This window comes from Leucoraja erinacea, chromosome 18 (assembly GCF_028641065.1).
Source record: "Leucoraja erinacea ecotype New England chromosome 18, Leri_hhj_1, whole genome shotgun sequence".
NCBI classification, from domain to species: Eukaryota; Metazoa; Chordata; class Chondrichthyes; order Rajiformes; family Rajidae; genus Leucoraja; species Leucoraja erinaceus.
This window is the reverse complement of record NC_073394.1, coordinates 8,172,351-8,187,156: the sequence shown is the minus strand read 5'-3', so window position 1 is coordinate 8,187,156 and position 14,806 is coordinate 8,172,351. Positions and strand designations below refer to the sequence as shown.

General features: G+C 44.8%; 2 protein-coding genes across 2 annotated transcripts in view; both read right to left on the bottom strand.

Annotated features, from left to right (window-relative positions):
* LOC129705606 (cryptochrome-2-like) overlaps positions 1 to 4,487 on the bottom strand; it is a 29,349-nt gene extending 24,862 nt beyond the window's left edge. The window contains exons 1-3 of the mRNA XM_055649227.1: positions 3,972 to 4,487; positions 2,211 to 2,319; positions 882 to 1,024 (exon numbers count right to left, since the gene is read on the bottom strand). Coding sequence (XP_055505202.1) covers positions 882 to 1,024; positions 2,211 to 2,319; positions 3,972 to 4,129 — 410 coding nt within the window. The 5' untranslated portion in view covers positions 4,130 to 4,487. The remainder of the gene's footprint in view (positions 1 to 881; positions 1,025 to 2,210; positions 2,320 to 3,971) is intronic.
* A 1,864-nt stretch (positions 4,488 to 6,351) lies between these two features.
* slc35c1 (solute carrier family 35 member C1) lies at positions 6,352 to 14,585 on the bottom strand. Its single transcript, XM_055649226.1, has 2 exons — positions 13,868 to 14,585; positions 6,352 to 8,217 (listed from the first exon to the last, which is right to left on the bottom strand). Exons 1-2 carry the CDS (start codon positions 14,379 to 14,381, stop codon positions 7,658 to 7,660), a joined length of 1,074 nt encoding a protein of 357 aa, XP_055505201.1. The 5' UTR covers positions 14,382 to 14,585; the 3' UTR covers positions 6,352 to 7,657.
* Between the last annotated feature and the right edge of the window lie 221 nt (positions 14,586 to 14,806).

Sequence of the window (14,806 nt, the reverse complement as noted above, 5' to 3'; positions counted from 1 at the left end):
CAGTGTGACCTTCTGCCGTATAGCTCTACCAGTAGGTGGCAAAATACTACTATTTTGACTGCAACACAGACACAAAAATATACCTACATGGAACCAAACGTGTCGTTATGTAATCACAAAGGGGTGTGACAACTTAGTGCTGATGTTCTAATCTCTGTCACTGTGTGCGTTTGAGAGTTTTTAAATTTAGAAAGAACAATCTGCTTTCAATAAAAGACTCTGTGTAAAAAAAAAATTCTTCCTGACGGCAGCATGATGTTTATTTCATTGTATCTTGTTCAATATTTGAACCATATTTTGATGCTGTTTGAGAATCTAAAACAAGGGTCACGCGTTTCTGGATCATAGGGTAGTCATTTATGCGAGAGATGAGGAGAAATTTCCTTTGTTTGGTTTATTTAGTTGTGAGATACAGCATGGTAACAGGCCCTTCAGCCCATCAAGTCCATTGATCACCCGTTCATGCTAGTTCTATGTTATCCCTCGTTCGCATCCACTCCCTACGTACTAGGGGCAATTTACAGAGGGCCTATTAACCCCCATACCCGCGCGTTTTTGGGGTGTGGGAGGGAACCGGAGCACCTGGAGAAAAATCACGTGGTCACCGGGAAAATGTGCAAACTCCGTACAGAGAGCACCTGAGATCGGGATCGAACCCGGATCTCTGCCGCTGTGAGGCCACAGCTCTACCAGCTGCTCCGTGTGCCTCTCTGCAGTGCAGTGAACTTTTGAAATGTTCAATTGTCCAGGACAGGGACACTGAGATATTGAGAGCATTCATGACTGAGTTCAAACACCCGGGACCTAAGATGAGAGGGTCTGGATGAAGTAATAATCTTATTGATCCGAAGAGTGGATTTTCATGTTAAAAGGAAATTTACCTGTCAACGTCATACAGAGTATGCGAGATTTGTACAATCACTTCCACCCCAGCGATTTTTGCCAGTTTCATAATGGCAGCATCCCTCTCCTTTCCAAAGGGCTCGGAATCATATTCAAAGGTCAGCTGTGTCACATTCCATTCCTGGTGCAGGGAAATAAATGTATCATGCACACAATCGGAGTCAGGCCACTGAAGGCTTATTTACACAGCAGAAAAAAGACAGAATACACAGAGCACAATGTACTAATCACTCAAAGCATGGTTTAACTCTTCATGCTGGGGTGAACTTGCCCACCCATTGTCTCACAGGTGACATTCAACTGAGGGCGGGCGAGTAAAATGATGGAAAGATGTAAAACTCGTGAATGAAGGGAGCAGGAATTTAAGCAACACAGGCAAGGGTCTACTATGTAAAGCTGCTCTCTTTTGAAATGGTGTTAACTTGAACCTCTTCAACTCTCTCAGGTAGACAAGAACAAAAATCCCATGGCATTATTCTGAAGTGGAGCAAACTTCTCCCCGAATTAATATCACCAAAAATAGATTATTGTTCATTATCCCGCTGCTGTTTGTGTTTCCCTAATATGCCTGTGTCTTTCTACATTACAACAGCAGGCATACTTTAGTTTAGTTTAGAGGTACAGCGCAGAAACAGGCCCTTCGGCCCACCGATTCTGCACCGACCAGCGATCGTCGCACATTAACACCATCCTGCACACACTAGGGGACAATTCTACACACACACCAAGCTAATTAACCTACATACCTATCCGTCTTTGGAGGGAGGAAGCTGAAGATCTCTGAGAAAACCCACGCGTTCATGGGGAAAAACGTACACACTCCGTACAGACGGGATCGAACCCGGGTCTCCGGCGCTGCAAGCGCTGAAGGGCAGCAATTCTACCAGCCACTGTGGCCACCCACTTCTGAGTTAATTCATTGGCAATTTTGGAGATGGAGTAGTACAGTTAGTTGAGTAGTTGGGATTATTCTGTATGCAAGGCAGAGGAAGAGGAAGAGCAAAACTTTTGCTCCTGTTCTCCAGGGTTTTGTACCTATATTATTCCTGGTTAACATAGGCAATCTATGATCCAAAGTACGACTAAAAAAAAATAACAGGATGGCCTATAAATTTTATGCAGGCCCAAACAATTAATCAAGCATTGTCAATAGGTTTTGCACAAATACTTCTAAACAGATACACATTGACTTTAATGAAGTTTGGGTGTTCAGAGTTGTGGATCGACACTATTGTCTCTCACAAGCAATAAATACCGAAACTAATCAAAGTATTCTGTACTAGGCACACGTTGTCAATCAAAGTTACCTTAAATAATCTTGGAAATATATCCGTTGGCTGCCCTCTGACAACAAAGAGCCTGGATTTTAATTTCCTTAGACTGACATCCAGATCTTCTAAGGACTCAATAAGGAATCTTGAAGGAGGGGAAAAAAAGGAACAAAAAGAGGGAAATCTTTTGAAAAATCAGAATAATTGTTTTTTTTTAATACATGTTAACAAATCCTTTGATACTAAATAAAAAGTGTATTAGCTACAGTTGCTCATGAAGTTGCTCAATGACGTTGCCTTTTCCAAATTGTGGGAACCTCTTTAGGAGAAAGAATCGGATGGTTAAGGAGATTGCTATTGTTTTTTCACTCCTCACTCAGCACCTATGTGCAAGGTAGTCCTGTTACAATACAGCAGACAAAATGTGTAGGAAGGAACTGCAGATGCAGGTTTAGACCGAAGGTAGACACAAAATGCTGGAGTAACTCAGCGGGACAGGCAGCATCTCAGGAGAGAAGGAATGGGTGACGTTTCGGGTCGAGACTCTTCTTCACCGTAATATATAACCAGAGTAATCATCTTCTAAAACCCATTGTGTTCTAGGTTGATGAGAAGACACTGAAATGTTGCGATACCCACTTGAATCCAAACACACCTACTAATATTAAGAAGGAACTGCAGATGCTGGAGAATCGAAGGTAGATAAAAGTGCTGGAGAAACACAGCGGGTGCGGCAGCATCTATGGAGCGAAGGAAACAGGCAACGTTTCGGGCCGGAACGTTGCCTATTTCCTTCGCTCCATAGATGCTGCCGCACCCGCTGAGTTTCTCCAGCACTTTTGTCTATCTACTACTTATATTGAACAAGTTAGAGTCCTGTGGTTCAGAATCAATTATAAGCTAATTTCTAGGCCAACAAAATATTGGGCCGAATATTGCTATATCAGTAATACAGAAAGTAACATGTCAAAGAAGGGTCTCGACCCAAAACGTCGCCCATTCCTTCTCTCCAGAAATGCTGCCTGTCCCGCTGAGTTACTCCAGCATTGTGTGTCTACATGCTGAAAATAACAGTTCTCACCATCTTTACAAAACAATCAGACAATAGTTCCCTCATTCTTGGCGGAACAGCACCTCAGATTTCGTTTGGGTAGCTCACACCCCAGCGGTATGAACATTGACTTCTCTAACTTCAGAGAGCCCTTGCTTTCCCTCTCTCTCCATCCCCCTCCACCTCCCCCTTCCCAGTTCTCCCACCAATCTTACTGTCTCCTAGATATTCTATCCTTGTCCCGCCCCTCCCCTGACATCAGTCTGAAGAAGGGTCTCGACCCGAAATGTCGCCCATTCCTTCTATCCAGAGATGCTGCCTCATCTGCTGAGTTACTCCAACATTTTGTGACTATCTGCCTTTCCCCTACATCCTTTAACACGAGCAGTTGTTTAGAATCTTCAACTTAAACATTAATAATGCATCAAATACTATTTGCAGAAGGGTGATCCAAAGTCCAAACTCTGCTCATGGAACAATAACATTCTTACTCCAGGACGAAAAAAAGAAAGTCAAGGAAGAAAAAGTCTGAAGAAGCGTCTCCCATTCCTTCTCTCCAGAGATGCTGCCTGTCCCGCTGAGTTACTGCAGCATTTTCTGCCTGTCCTCCCTACGCACCCCTCTTATAGCTGATACCCGCTAATTCAGGCAGCATTCTGGTTAAAAACAAGGGTCAACAACGGTCAGTGGTCACGGTGTTGCTAACGCCAGGGTCAAGGGAAGAGGTACACATAACGTCTACAAACCTCCACCAATTGATCCGGATGTTTGACGAGCTTGCAAAGCAAGGGTCCAAAATGTAAACGCATCGGACGGTGTCAGCTCCGGACAGGGCTCGCTGCAAGGCGGGGTTGTCGTGGAGCCGGAGACCCTTGCGGAACCAATGCACGGCGTTGCGCACCATATCTGACCCGCAGCAGCCACCAGGCCGGGCCGGGCTCGACCAAGCTCCGTGTACCAGTCAACCACTGTGCAGCAATACACCAGCGCACCCTCGCCGCCGCTGCCCGCCCGGGAATGGGACACTCACTGTAAACCGGAGATAGTCACAAAAAGCTGGAGGAACTCAGCGGGACAGGCAGCATCTCTGGAGAGAAGGAATGGGTGACGTTTCGGGTCGAGACCCTTCTTCAAAGGTGTAATACGAGACAGGCGTGTGTGTGTGTGTTGTAACCGGTGATACAACCGGCTCCGCCTGGGGCAGAAAACATAAACAAAGTCACGCTCACTGCCGCGCCACAAGTTTTCAAAGGGCGTTGCAAGCACTTCTGTTCAATTCTGTTACGTTGCTTTAATTCCAGGGATATTTACTTGGCGACGAATTAAAAAAATTAATATTATGTAAGAAACTTGGCCCTGAAATAAGACAGATACTGCACGTAAAATCTCAAACCGAAACACTTAGTGAGGGAGGACTGCATGTAACTAATTTCCACATACTTTGACTCCATCCTATCCCCTCTGGTCCAATCCCTCGATATGTCCCAATTATCTTCACTGTCTACTGCTTTGGAGCAGTACTCCTGTTTGAAAGTTTCGCAATTCTAGATTAGAGGGCATAGCTTTGAGGTGAGAGGGACAAAGTTTAAATGCGATGTATGGGGCACAGAGAGTGGTGGATGCCTGGAATGTCAACAACAACAACAATCAGTTTTATTCGTCACATTTGCACATAACGTGCAAGTGAAATGAATTTGCCAGCAGTGGTACAATGATAAAAAACACACAAATTTAACACAAACATCCACCACAGCATTCATCACTGTGGTGGAAGGCACAAAAATTGGCCAGTCCTCCTCCATTTTCCCCCGTGGTTGGGACCTCAACCCGCTGCTGTGGGCGTCCAGATGTGCAGACAGGTAAAAGTCCAGGTAAGTCCAGAATCGGCTATTCCCCACCGGAGACCGCGGCTTCAGGTTGGTGTAGGCCGCAGGCCGGCGGTTGGAGATTTAAAGTCCCTGCTGCGGCAGCCAGAATGTGCAGGCAGTATGGTGATGCAGGCAGATGCAATATTGGCTTTAAATCGGCACATAGATAAACAGGGAATGGAGCGATATGGATCATATGCAGCAGAGGAGTTCAATTCAACTTGGCATCATGCTCAGCACAGACATTATGGGCCAAATGGCCTGTTCCTGTACTGCTGTGTACTAAATCCAACGCACCCCAGTTTGTGTGTGTCTGCCCTGCTTCAGTCAGAGGGTGGCGAATCTGTGGAATTCATTGCCACAGAACACCGAGGCGGCCAAGTCAATTAATATTTTTAAGGTAGTGATAAGGGCCTGTCCCACTTTCACGACCTCTGCCGAGTTTGCCCTCGACTGGTACGCGCAGCATGGTCGTCACGAGGTCATAGGTAGGTCGTGATACTAGTCGTAGGTACTCGTGGCATCAAGTAGGTCGGGGTGTTTTTCTAGCCTGATGAAAAATGTCCACGAGGAAAAAAAGGTTGTGAATTAGGTCATGAAAGTGGGACAGGCCCTATAGATACGTCATTGATTAGTACAGGTGTCAGGGGTTATGGGGAGCAGGCAGGAGAATGGGGTTGGGAGGGAAAGATAGATCAGCCTTGATTGAATGACAGAGTAGATCTGTGGACCAAATGGCCTAATTCTACTATTGCTTATGAATGTATTCGGGTTCTGTTATTTATATTTGTGGTTAAGGTAGTATAATGGTTACGATGCTTGACTACCACTCCTCACGTTACATTAATAATCTGGAGTCATTCACTCAAATCACACACTGTACCTGGGGTAATTGAATGAATGGTTGATTAAATAAATTTGGAACAAAAAGCTGGTATTGGTAACAGTAGCCCTGAACCTTCTGAACAGTTGTAAAGAGGAAGAAAGTCTGAAATCCCCGATTAGTCCGAGACTCCAGTCTTCAGTAATGTGGTTAACCCTGAATGCACTTGGAATGAGAAGCCAGGCTTTACTTAAGGCAAACAAAAATGCTGGAGAAACTCAGCGGGTGCAGCAGCATCTATGGAGCGAAGGAAATGGGCAACGTTTCGGGCCAAAACCCTTCTTGCAGTTCATTGAATGTAATCAAAATCCACATCTCACCAATTCACAAACACATCCTTTGTCAAAGTGAATAATTAAGGCAAAAAGGATCGAAAACTGTGGTAAAAGAATTTATTTTCAAATTACCAAAAGACCATTAAACTTTGGATTAACATTCACAGACCCATGGCATAGTTTGCATTGAAAACCCCAATCATGAAACACAATTTTTCCAAAGTAACCACAATAAATTTATACTTTTAGTGAAAATATATAAAAGAGATTTAAGCATATCAAATTATTGCAAGAAAAACTTGCAAGGGATCCTTTCAGTTCTCCTTTATCCTGAAGGAATTAAAAACTGTTACACAAAACAAGATGGAAATATGTCCACTATCACTTCCACTAAACAGACAGGTCCACCGCCGGTCCAGTACCCTTAGATCCAGAGCCTTTCTGAATTATCTGTTTGGCCAGATGGTGCACCTAGACAGCCGACGAGCCGAGATATCGGCCCGTAAAGTCGGAAATTGGCTATAGGAATGGATCTGCTGGCCAGAGCCCCGGCCACAGGGGACAAATTTGACTCTCCGATCAGGCACGGATGTCTCGATGAGGTCGTGATCGGCCATCTAACCCAACCCATTTTCCGGGAACTTCCAGGGGGTTTTCAACTACGCTTTTGTAATTTTGCCCGGGTGAAAGGAGGTGCCAGACCATCAGTTGCCGAAAAATCAGCAGTGGACCTGTAGTTTCCCCATTCAGGAATTTGATTATATTTGGAGAACTGAAATTCAGAAATTCATTGTACCACTTTGCACCAATGCCCAAAGACAAACTTCTAACCCAAAGAAAGAACCCATCACACACCAAAATCTTTCTTTTGACCTTACCGCACCTTTAGCAAGCATGGGAAACATTGATCTAATTGTCACACTAACCAGGATGGGGCAGAGATAAATCCTAGTTTCACAAGAGGTGGAAGGGGAGGGAGGTGGGTGGGAACAAGAGGATCAAGTAGTTGACAGATGGTCCAGGAACAAGAGCCAATCTCCAGGCTATACGTACGGAGTGTGATGTTTCCCCATTAACAGCAAGGAATCTCGGAGAACATTGAACAATGGATTACAGGAGTGACCCCAGTGCTTTCACCCATTTACCAGTGGACGATACTCAGCACACACTGCCTCTTGTGTTTATCCATCATTGATGTTGAGGTCTCATTGGCTTGAGTGGGCACATGGTTAAACCTGGAGCTGTACAAGGGAACTCCAGCGCTGTTCATCTTGCCAACAGGAGAAGCAGCTAGAAAAAATGGGCAGTTTCAACCATTTGGCAATTTCCATTCTCCGACTATCAAGACTCTACCTTCCCCCATCAATCTTCCACTGTACATTCAGCCCAATGTAATACTCCCCTTTTTAGACCTTAGCTTCATTCCTCTCTTGGTTTTTGTTTAATGTCTGTGCCTGCACTCTCTTCATTTCCAGCCCTTTCACCCAGGTGTAGGCAAATGACCCAATGAGGACCAGCAGGTTACTCATCCACCAGAGGACGGTCTTGGCCTCTTCAAAGTAGGACACGGCCAGAACGGTTTGCGTGCAGGCCTTGGCAGTTCCAGAGACGTTATGGGTCAGTGGGCTGGTGAATTTGATCTGTAGTCCCGTGACGTATCCAATGGCAAACCCAAACACACCTCCTAAAACCATGATTGTCCAGAAGCTGTGACTGCCGAGCTTGTCAAAGTTATACAGTACTTTCAGTTCCCCCGTGATAATGATTAATGGAACAAACAATATGCAGGCATTGATGTTGTTGTAGTAGGTTAATTTCCAAATGCTGCCGTCTACAGCCGGCAGAACCTTCTTGGTGTAAATGGCATTCAGCGACACACACAAACTGGCCATTACGCCAAACATGACTCCTGACCAGGACAGACTGCCTGCTGCACCCTCCTGGTTTATTCCCAGGCAAAAACCACCTACAACAAAGAAATAACAAAGTCATGCATTAAGGGCTGCAAAAACAGACATTTTTAAACACATCGAAACATAGAAAATAGGTGCAGGAGTAGGGCAGAGCCAGCAACGCCATTCAATATGATCATGGCTGATCATCTAAAATCAGTACCCCGTTCCTGCTTTCTCCCCATATCCCTTGATTCTGTTCACAGACTCATCGTTTATAAAGGCAATGTTGGAATTTGGTTGGGGCATTGTCAACACCATCATCTCGATTCTGCGGTCAGTCCCTTCATTAACAGGAGCGGCACGGTGGCACAGCGGTAGAGTTGCTGCCTTACAGCACCAGAGACCCGGGTTTGATCCTGACTATGTTGTGTGTGTGTATATGGAGTTTGTACGTTCTCCCCGTGACCTGTGTGGGTTTTCTCTGGGTGCTCTGGTTTCCTCCCACACTCCAAAGAAGTACAGGTTTGTAGGTTAATTGGCTTGGTAAAAGTTGCAAATTGTCCCTAGTTTTGTGTAGGAGAGAGTTAGTGTACGGGGATCGCTGGTTGGCGTAGACTCGGTGGGCCGAAAGGCCTGTTTTCACGAAGCATCTTTAAACTAAACGATCAGCCATGATTACAACGAATGGCGGTGCTGGCTCGAAGGGCCAAATGGCCTCCTCCTGCACCTATTTTCTATGTTTCTATACAAACCGAGAGGCAAGGACATTTGACAAAGGTGATAACAGGTTTAGTCAGCTGCCTGTGACAGCTGAAACAGGAAACAGATGCCTCAGGTGTATGGTTTTGGCTCAAGAACCGCGGGCCCAGTGGACGACAACGTTTGGAGCTCGCAGGTCCCAGGTTGCTCACCGGTTCTCCGGAGCTCCCGTGGCAACAGCCCCCAGCCGCGGAGTTTGAACCGGCCCATTCGTGGAGCTCGGATTCGGCCGCGGGACTTACCATCACCCGGCGGGGGTCACAACATCGGAAGCCTGGATCTCCTCAACGCAGAGGGAGAACAGGGAGGGAAGAGACAAGGACTTTGCCTTCCATCATAGTGAGGAGGTGCCTGGTAGACTCACTGTGGTGGATGTTAAATCTATGTTCATTGTGTCTTTTGTTATTTTATTTTATGTTATGACTGATAGGCACGAAATTTCATTCAGACTGAAAGGTCTGAATGACAATAAAGGATACTTTGACTTTGGAGAAAAAGTTATACCATAGGCTGTAGTGATCTGCAATACACTGCCTGAAGTGGAAACAAACCCAATGTTGGCATTGGATTATTATGCAGTGTACCGAGATACAGTGGAAAAACGTTGTATTGTGTACTAATCAGTTAATTCATGTTACTGCGTGTATAATCAGACCATACACAGGTGCAAGAAATGCAAAGAGAAAAATAAAGAGTGCAGCATCTAGTGTTACAGCAAAAAAGAAATTGCAGATGAAAGAAAAGTGCAAAGGCTACAATGAAATAGATGGGAGAGTTCAGGACTACACACTTAGCTCATGAAAGATTCATTCAACAATCTGATAACGGCAGGGACAGGACTGTTCCTGAATCTCACGTGCATTCGTTCATGCTTTCATGTGTTCAAGTCTTTGTACCTTCTGCTCGAGGCAAGATTCTCTGTAATTTATTGTGGTTTTGCGCAGGGCAGTTCCCAAACAAATTTGTTATGCAAAAGTGGAGCAGTGCAAATATTTAGAATAATTTTCATAGCGTGATGCAATAGACAATAGACGCAGGAGTAGGCCATTCGGCCCCTTCGAGCCAGCGCCGCCATTCAATGTGATCATGGCTCATCATCCCCAATCAGTACCCCGTTCCTGCCTTCCCCCCATATCCCTGACTCCGCTATCTTTAAGAGCCCTATCTAGCTCTCTCTTGAAAGTATCCAGAGAACTGGCCTCCATCGCCCTCTGAGGCGAGAATTCCACAGACTCACAACTCTCTGTAAGTAAAAGTGTTTCCTCATCTCCGTTCTAAATGGCTTACCCCTTATTTTTAAACTGTGGCCCCTGGTTCTGCACTCCCCCAACATCGGGAACATGTTTCCTGCCTCTAGCATGTCCAAACCCTTAACAATCATATGTTTCAATAAGATACCCTCTCATCCTTCTAAACTCCAGAGTGTACCAGCCCAGCCACTCCATTCTCTCAGCATATGACAGTCCCGCCATCCCAGGAATTAACCATGTGAACCTATGCTGCACTCCGTCAATATCAAGAATGTCCTTCCTCAAATTAGGGGACCAAAACTGCACACAATACTCCACCAGGGCCCTGTACAAGTGCAGAAGGACCTCTTTGCTCCTATACTCGACTCCTCTTGTTATAAAGGCCGACATGCCATTTGCTTTCTTCACTGCCTGCTGTACCTGCATGCACACTTTCATAGACTGATGAACAAGGACCCCCAGATCCCGTTGTACTTCCCCTTCTCCCAACTTGATGCCATTTAGATAGTAATCTGCCTTCCTGTATTTGCTACCAAAGTGGATAACCTCATTATCCACATTAAACTTCATCTGCCACTCCCCCAACCTGTCCAAGTCACCCTGCATTCTCATAGCATCCTCCTCACAGTTCACACTGCCATCCAGCTTTGTGTCATCTGCAAATTTACTAATGTTACTTTGAATCCCTTCATTCAAATCATTGATGTATTTTGTATATAGCTGCGGTCCCAGCACCGAGCCTTGCGGTACCCCACTAGTCACTAATGGTCACTTTAAAGCACCTACTCACTAGTAACCGTGTCACCAATCCGAGGTTTGGCCTTTGCCAGGGAAAGTCGTCTTCAGACAACACAGAACAGAGTAATCTTTAAAGGTGAGAGATGCTCAAAGGGACCATGGTGTGTTTGTACAAGTCAGTGAAAGCAGATGCAACCAGAGATTAGGACATGTCAGCCTTTGATGCCAGAGGATTTGAATACAGGATAAGGAAGTCTTACTGCAACTGTACAGGGCCTGGATGAAGTCACACTAGAAATATTAATCTCCACACGCACAAAGGAAATACTAGCCATTGAGTGAGCCTAGGTTCCCCAGACAGGTTTAAGAATGGTAAGCGTGTGTCTGTGTGCATGCGTGTGCGCACGTTGGGGGAGGGGGTAAACAATGAGAAAAGCGAGACAATTCTTTAGAGTTTAGATGAACAAAAAATCTTAATGAAACTTAAAATTCTTAAAGGTCTCCACAGGCTGGATTTAGGCCCCGGATGAGAGGTCAAGAATCAGGAATGAGAGGAGGTAATTGAGGCAGGTACAATAACATAATCTAAAAGACATATGGACAGGCACGTGGATAGGAAACGCTTAGAGAGATATGGGCCAAACGCAGGCAGATGGGATGAGTTTCAGACTCTAAAGGGTCCCAACGCTAAATGTCATTATTCCCTCCACTAATATTCCTCCAGCAGTTTCCATATCCTGCAGTCTCCCCCAGCTGTAGCCCTCAATTAAATACCACCCCCCCCTCCACTTCAAGGAAAGAGAAACAGACCAAGCCTGTCTGAAGAAGGGTCCCAACATCCATTCCTTCTACAGTTGGTTGCCTGATCTGCTGAGTTTCTCTAGCACTTTGTATTTTGCTCAATATTCCAGCATCTGCAGTTCCTTATATACAGTGCCCTCCATAATGTTTGGGCCAAAGACTCATCATTAATTTATTTGCCTCTGTATTCCACAATTTGAGATTTGTAATTGAAAAAAATAAATAAATCACATGAAATCAAAATTGCAAGAGCAAAGTGCACATTGTCAGATTTTAATAAAGGCCATTTTTATTCTACCATGTAGAAATTACAGCAGTGTTTATACATAGTCCTCCCATTTCAGGGCACCATAATGATTGGGACATATGGCTTCACGGGCATTTGTAATTGCTCAGGTGTGTTTAATTGCCTCCTTAATGCAGGTATAAGAGATCTCTCAGCACCTGGTCTTTCCATCATCTTTGGAAACTTTTATTGCTGTTTATCAACATGAGGACCAAAGTTGTGCCAATGAAAGTCAAATAAACCATTATGAGACTGAGAAACAAGAATAAAACTGTTACACACATCAGCCAAACTTTAGGCTTACTAAAATCAACTGTTTGGAACATCATTAAGAAGAAAGAGAGCACTGGTGAGCTTACTAATCACAAAGGGACTGGCAGGCCAAGGAACACCTCCACAGCTGATGACAAAATAATTATCTCTATAATAAAGAAAAATCCCCAAACACCTGTCCGAGGTCAGAAACACTCTTCAGGAGTCGGGTGTGGATTTGTCAATGACCACTGTCCGCAGAAGACTTCATGAACATAAATACAGAGGCTGCACTGCAAGATGCAAACCACTGGTTCAAAGGTTTTTTTATTAGTCACATACACCTAGGTGTAGTGAATTGCTTGTTCCCAATGTAGCACATAAAAAAAATACAAACATGACAATAATAAAGAACTTTAACATAAAAAACATCCCCCCACAATGGTTTCCATTACGAGGGAAGGCACTAAGGTTAGCCCCAAAAATAGGATGGCCAGGTTACAGTTTGCCAAGAAGTACTTAAAAGAGCAACCAGAGTTCTGGAAAAAAAGGTCTTGTCAGCAGATGAGATGAAGATTAACTTATAACAGAGTGATGGCAAGTGCAAAGTATGGAGGAGAGAAGGAACTGCCCACGATTGAAAACATACCACATCATCTATGAAACACAGTGGTGGGGGTGTTATCGCCTGGGCATGTATGGCTGATGAAGGTGCTGGCTCACTTATTTTCATTGATGATACAATTGCTGATGGTAGTAGCATGATGAATTTTGAAGTGTATGGACATATCCTATCTGCTCGTTCAAACAAATGCCTCAAAACTCATTGGCCAGCAGTTCATTCTACAGCAAGACAAAGATCCCAAACATACTGCTAAAGCAACAAAGGAGTTTTTCAAGGCTAAAAAAATATAAATTCTTGAGTGGCCAAGTCAATCACCCGATCTGAACCCAATTGAGCATGCCTTCTATATGCTGAAGAGAAAACTGAAGGGGACCAGCTCCCAAAACAAGCATAAGCTAAAGATGGCTGCAATACAGGCCTGGCAGAGCATCACCAGAGAAGACACCCAGCAACTGGCAATGTCCATGAATCACATACTTTAAGCAATCATCGTTTGCAAAGGATATGCAACAAAACACTAAACATGACTACTTTCATTTACATGACATTGCTATGTCCCAAACATTATGGTGCCCTGAAATGGGGGACTATGTATAAACACTGCTGTAATGTCTACATGGTGAAACCAAAATGTATAAAAATGGCCTTTATTAAAATCGGACAATGAACACTTTAAACATGTGATTTTTTCTATTACAAATCTTCTCAAATTGTGGAGTATAGAGGCAAATAAATAAATGATGAGTCTTTGTCCCAAACATAGACATAGAAACATAGAAATTAGGTGCAGGAGTAGGCCATTCGGCCCTTCGAGCCTGCACCGCCATTCAATATGATCATGGCTGATCATCCAACTCAGTATCCCGGGCACTGTATCTCTCCAGTCATTATGGCGGGCACTGTATCTCTCCAGTCTCTCTTCAATTCCAATCTAGGCAACATCCTTGTGTACATTAATTATCCTGGGGATATATCCCGAGCATTGCGAATTGCCACACAGTTATAATTACCTACGATGATGCAACAGCATAGTATTGCTCGCAAGGAAGTGGTCTGCTTCAACATCACATAGGAGAGCAGGACGTTGAAGACGGTGGTCAGGGAACGGCCAACGTTGTAGAAAGCCACCCCGACGTACTTGAGGCACAGGTTGTTGAAAGTGATCATCCCGATGAAGACGATGGAGAGTGGGAGAACCTCCCTGGAGACCTTGAAGTCGAAGGCGATGAAGGGGAATTTCACCAGGTTGGGGCAGAGCATGGCCAGAGTGTTGAGCAGGAAGCAAAGCAGCACGGTCATAATGCACTGGAAGCAAGTTACAAAGAGCGGCGCGTCCAGCTGCAGAACCGGGCTGGCCAGCAGATACTTGTTCACAAACACCATGGTGATCGATACGAACCAGTACACCAGCACCACGCAGGTGATCTTCACCGCTTTGGTTGCAAACGGCTCGGAGCTGCCCTGCTCTGAGCTGGACATCGCCATTTTGAGGATGTGGGAGCGCTTCAGGGGAGTAATGTTCATGGTCCACAGCAGCAAGACATGCAAGAAGATTTTATTGCTGACAATTTACCAAAAAAAAATACATATGGAATTAAACGGCAACAATCAAAATCACGTTTATCAAAATACCAAATGAATGCATAAATAAACAGATGTAATCCACACTCACGCCGCGAATGCGGAACAGGCGTCGCTGCTCCACTTCCGGGTAATGTATCATTTCCACGGTCGCCTGGCAACCGGCCTTCCAATGGGATTTCACATTCCAGCGTCGCTCTGGGCAGCGCCTCTGCGGCGGAGGGAACCCCTCGGTCATTCCCATTCCCACACCCACCCTGACCTCTCAAGTCAAGTCAAGTCATGTTTATTTGTCACATACACATACGAGATGTCCAGTGAAATGAAAGTGGCAATGCTCGCGAACTTTTGTGCAAAAAGACAAACAA

Excerpts from the sequence above, each read along its gene's own strand:
- slc35c1 (XM_055649226.1), bottom strand. The coding sequence starts at position 14,381 with ATGAACATTACTCCCCTGAAGCGCTCCCACATCCTCAAAATGGCGATG. Across the intron at positions 8,218-13,867 it reads ATGCTGTTGCATCATCGTAG|GTGGTTTTTGCCTGGGAATA; the intron begins GTAATTATAACT and ends TCTTTGTTGTAG.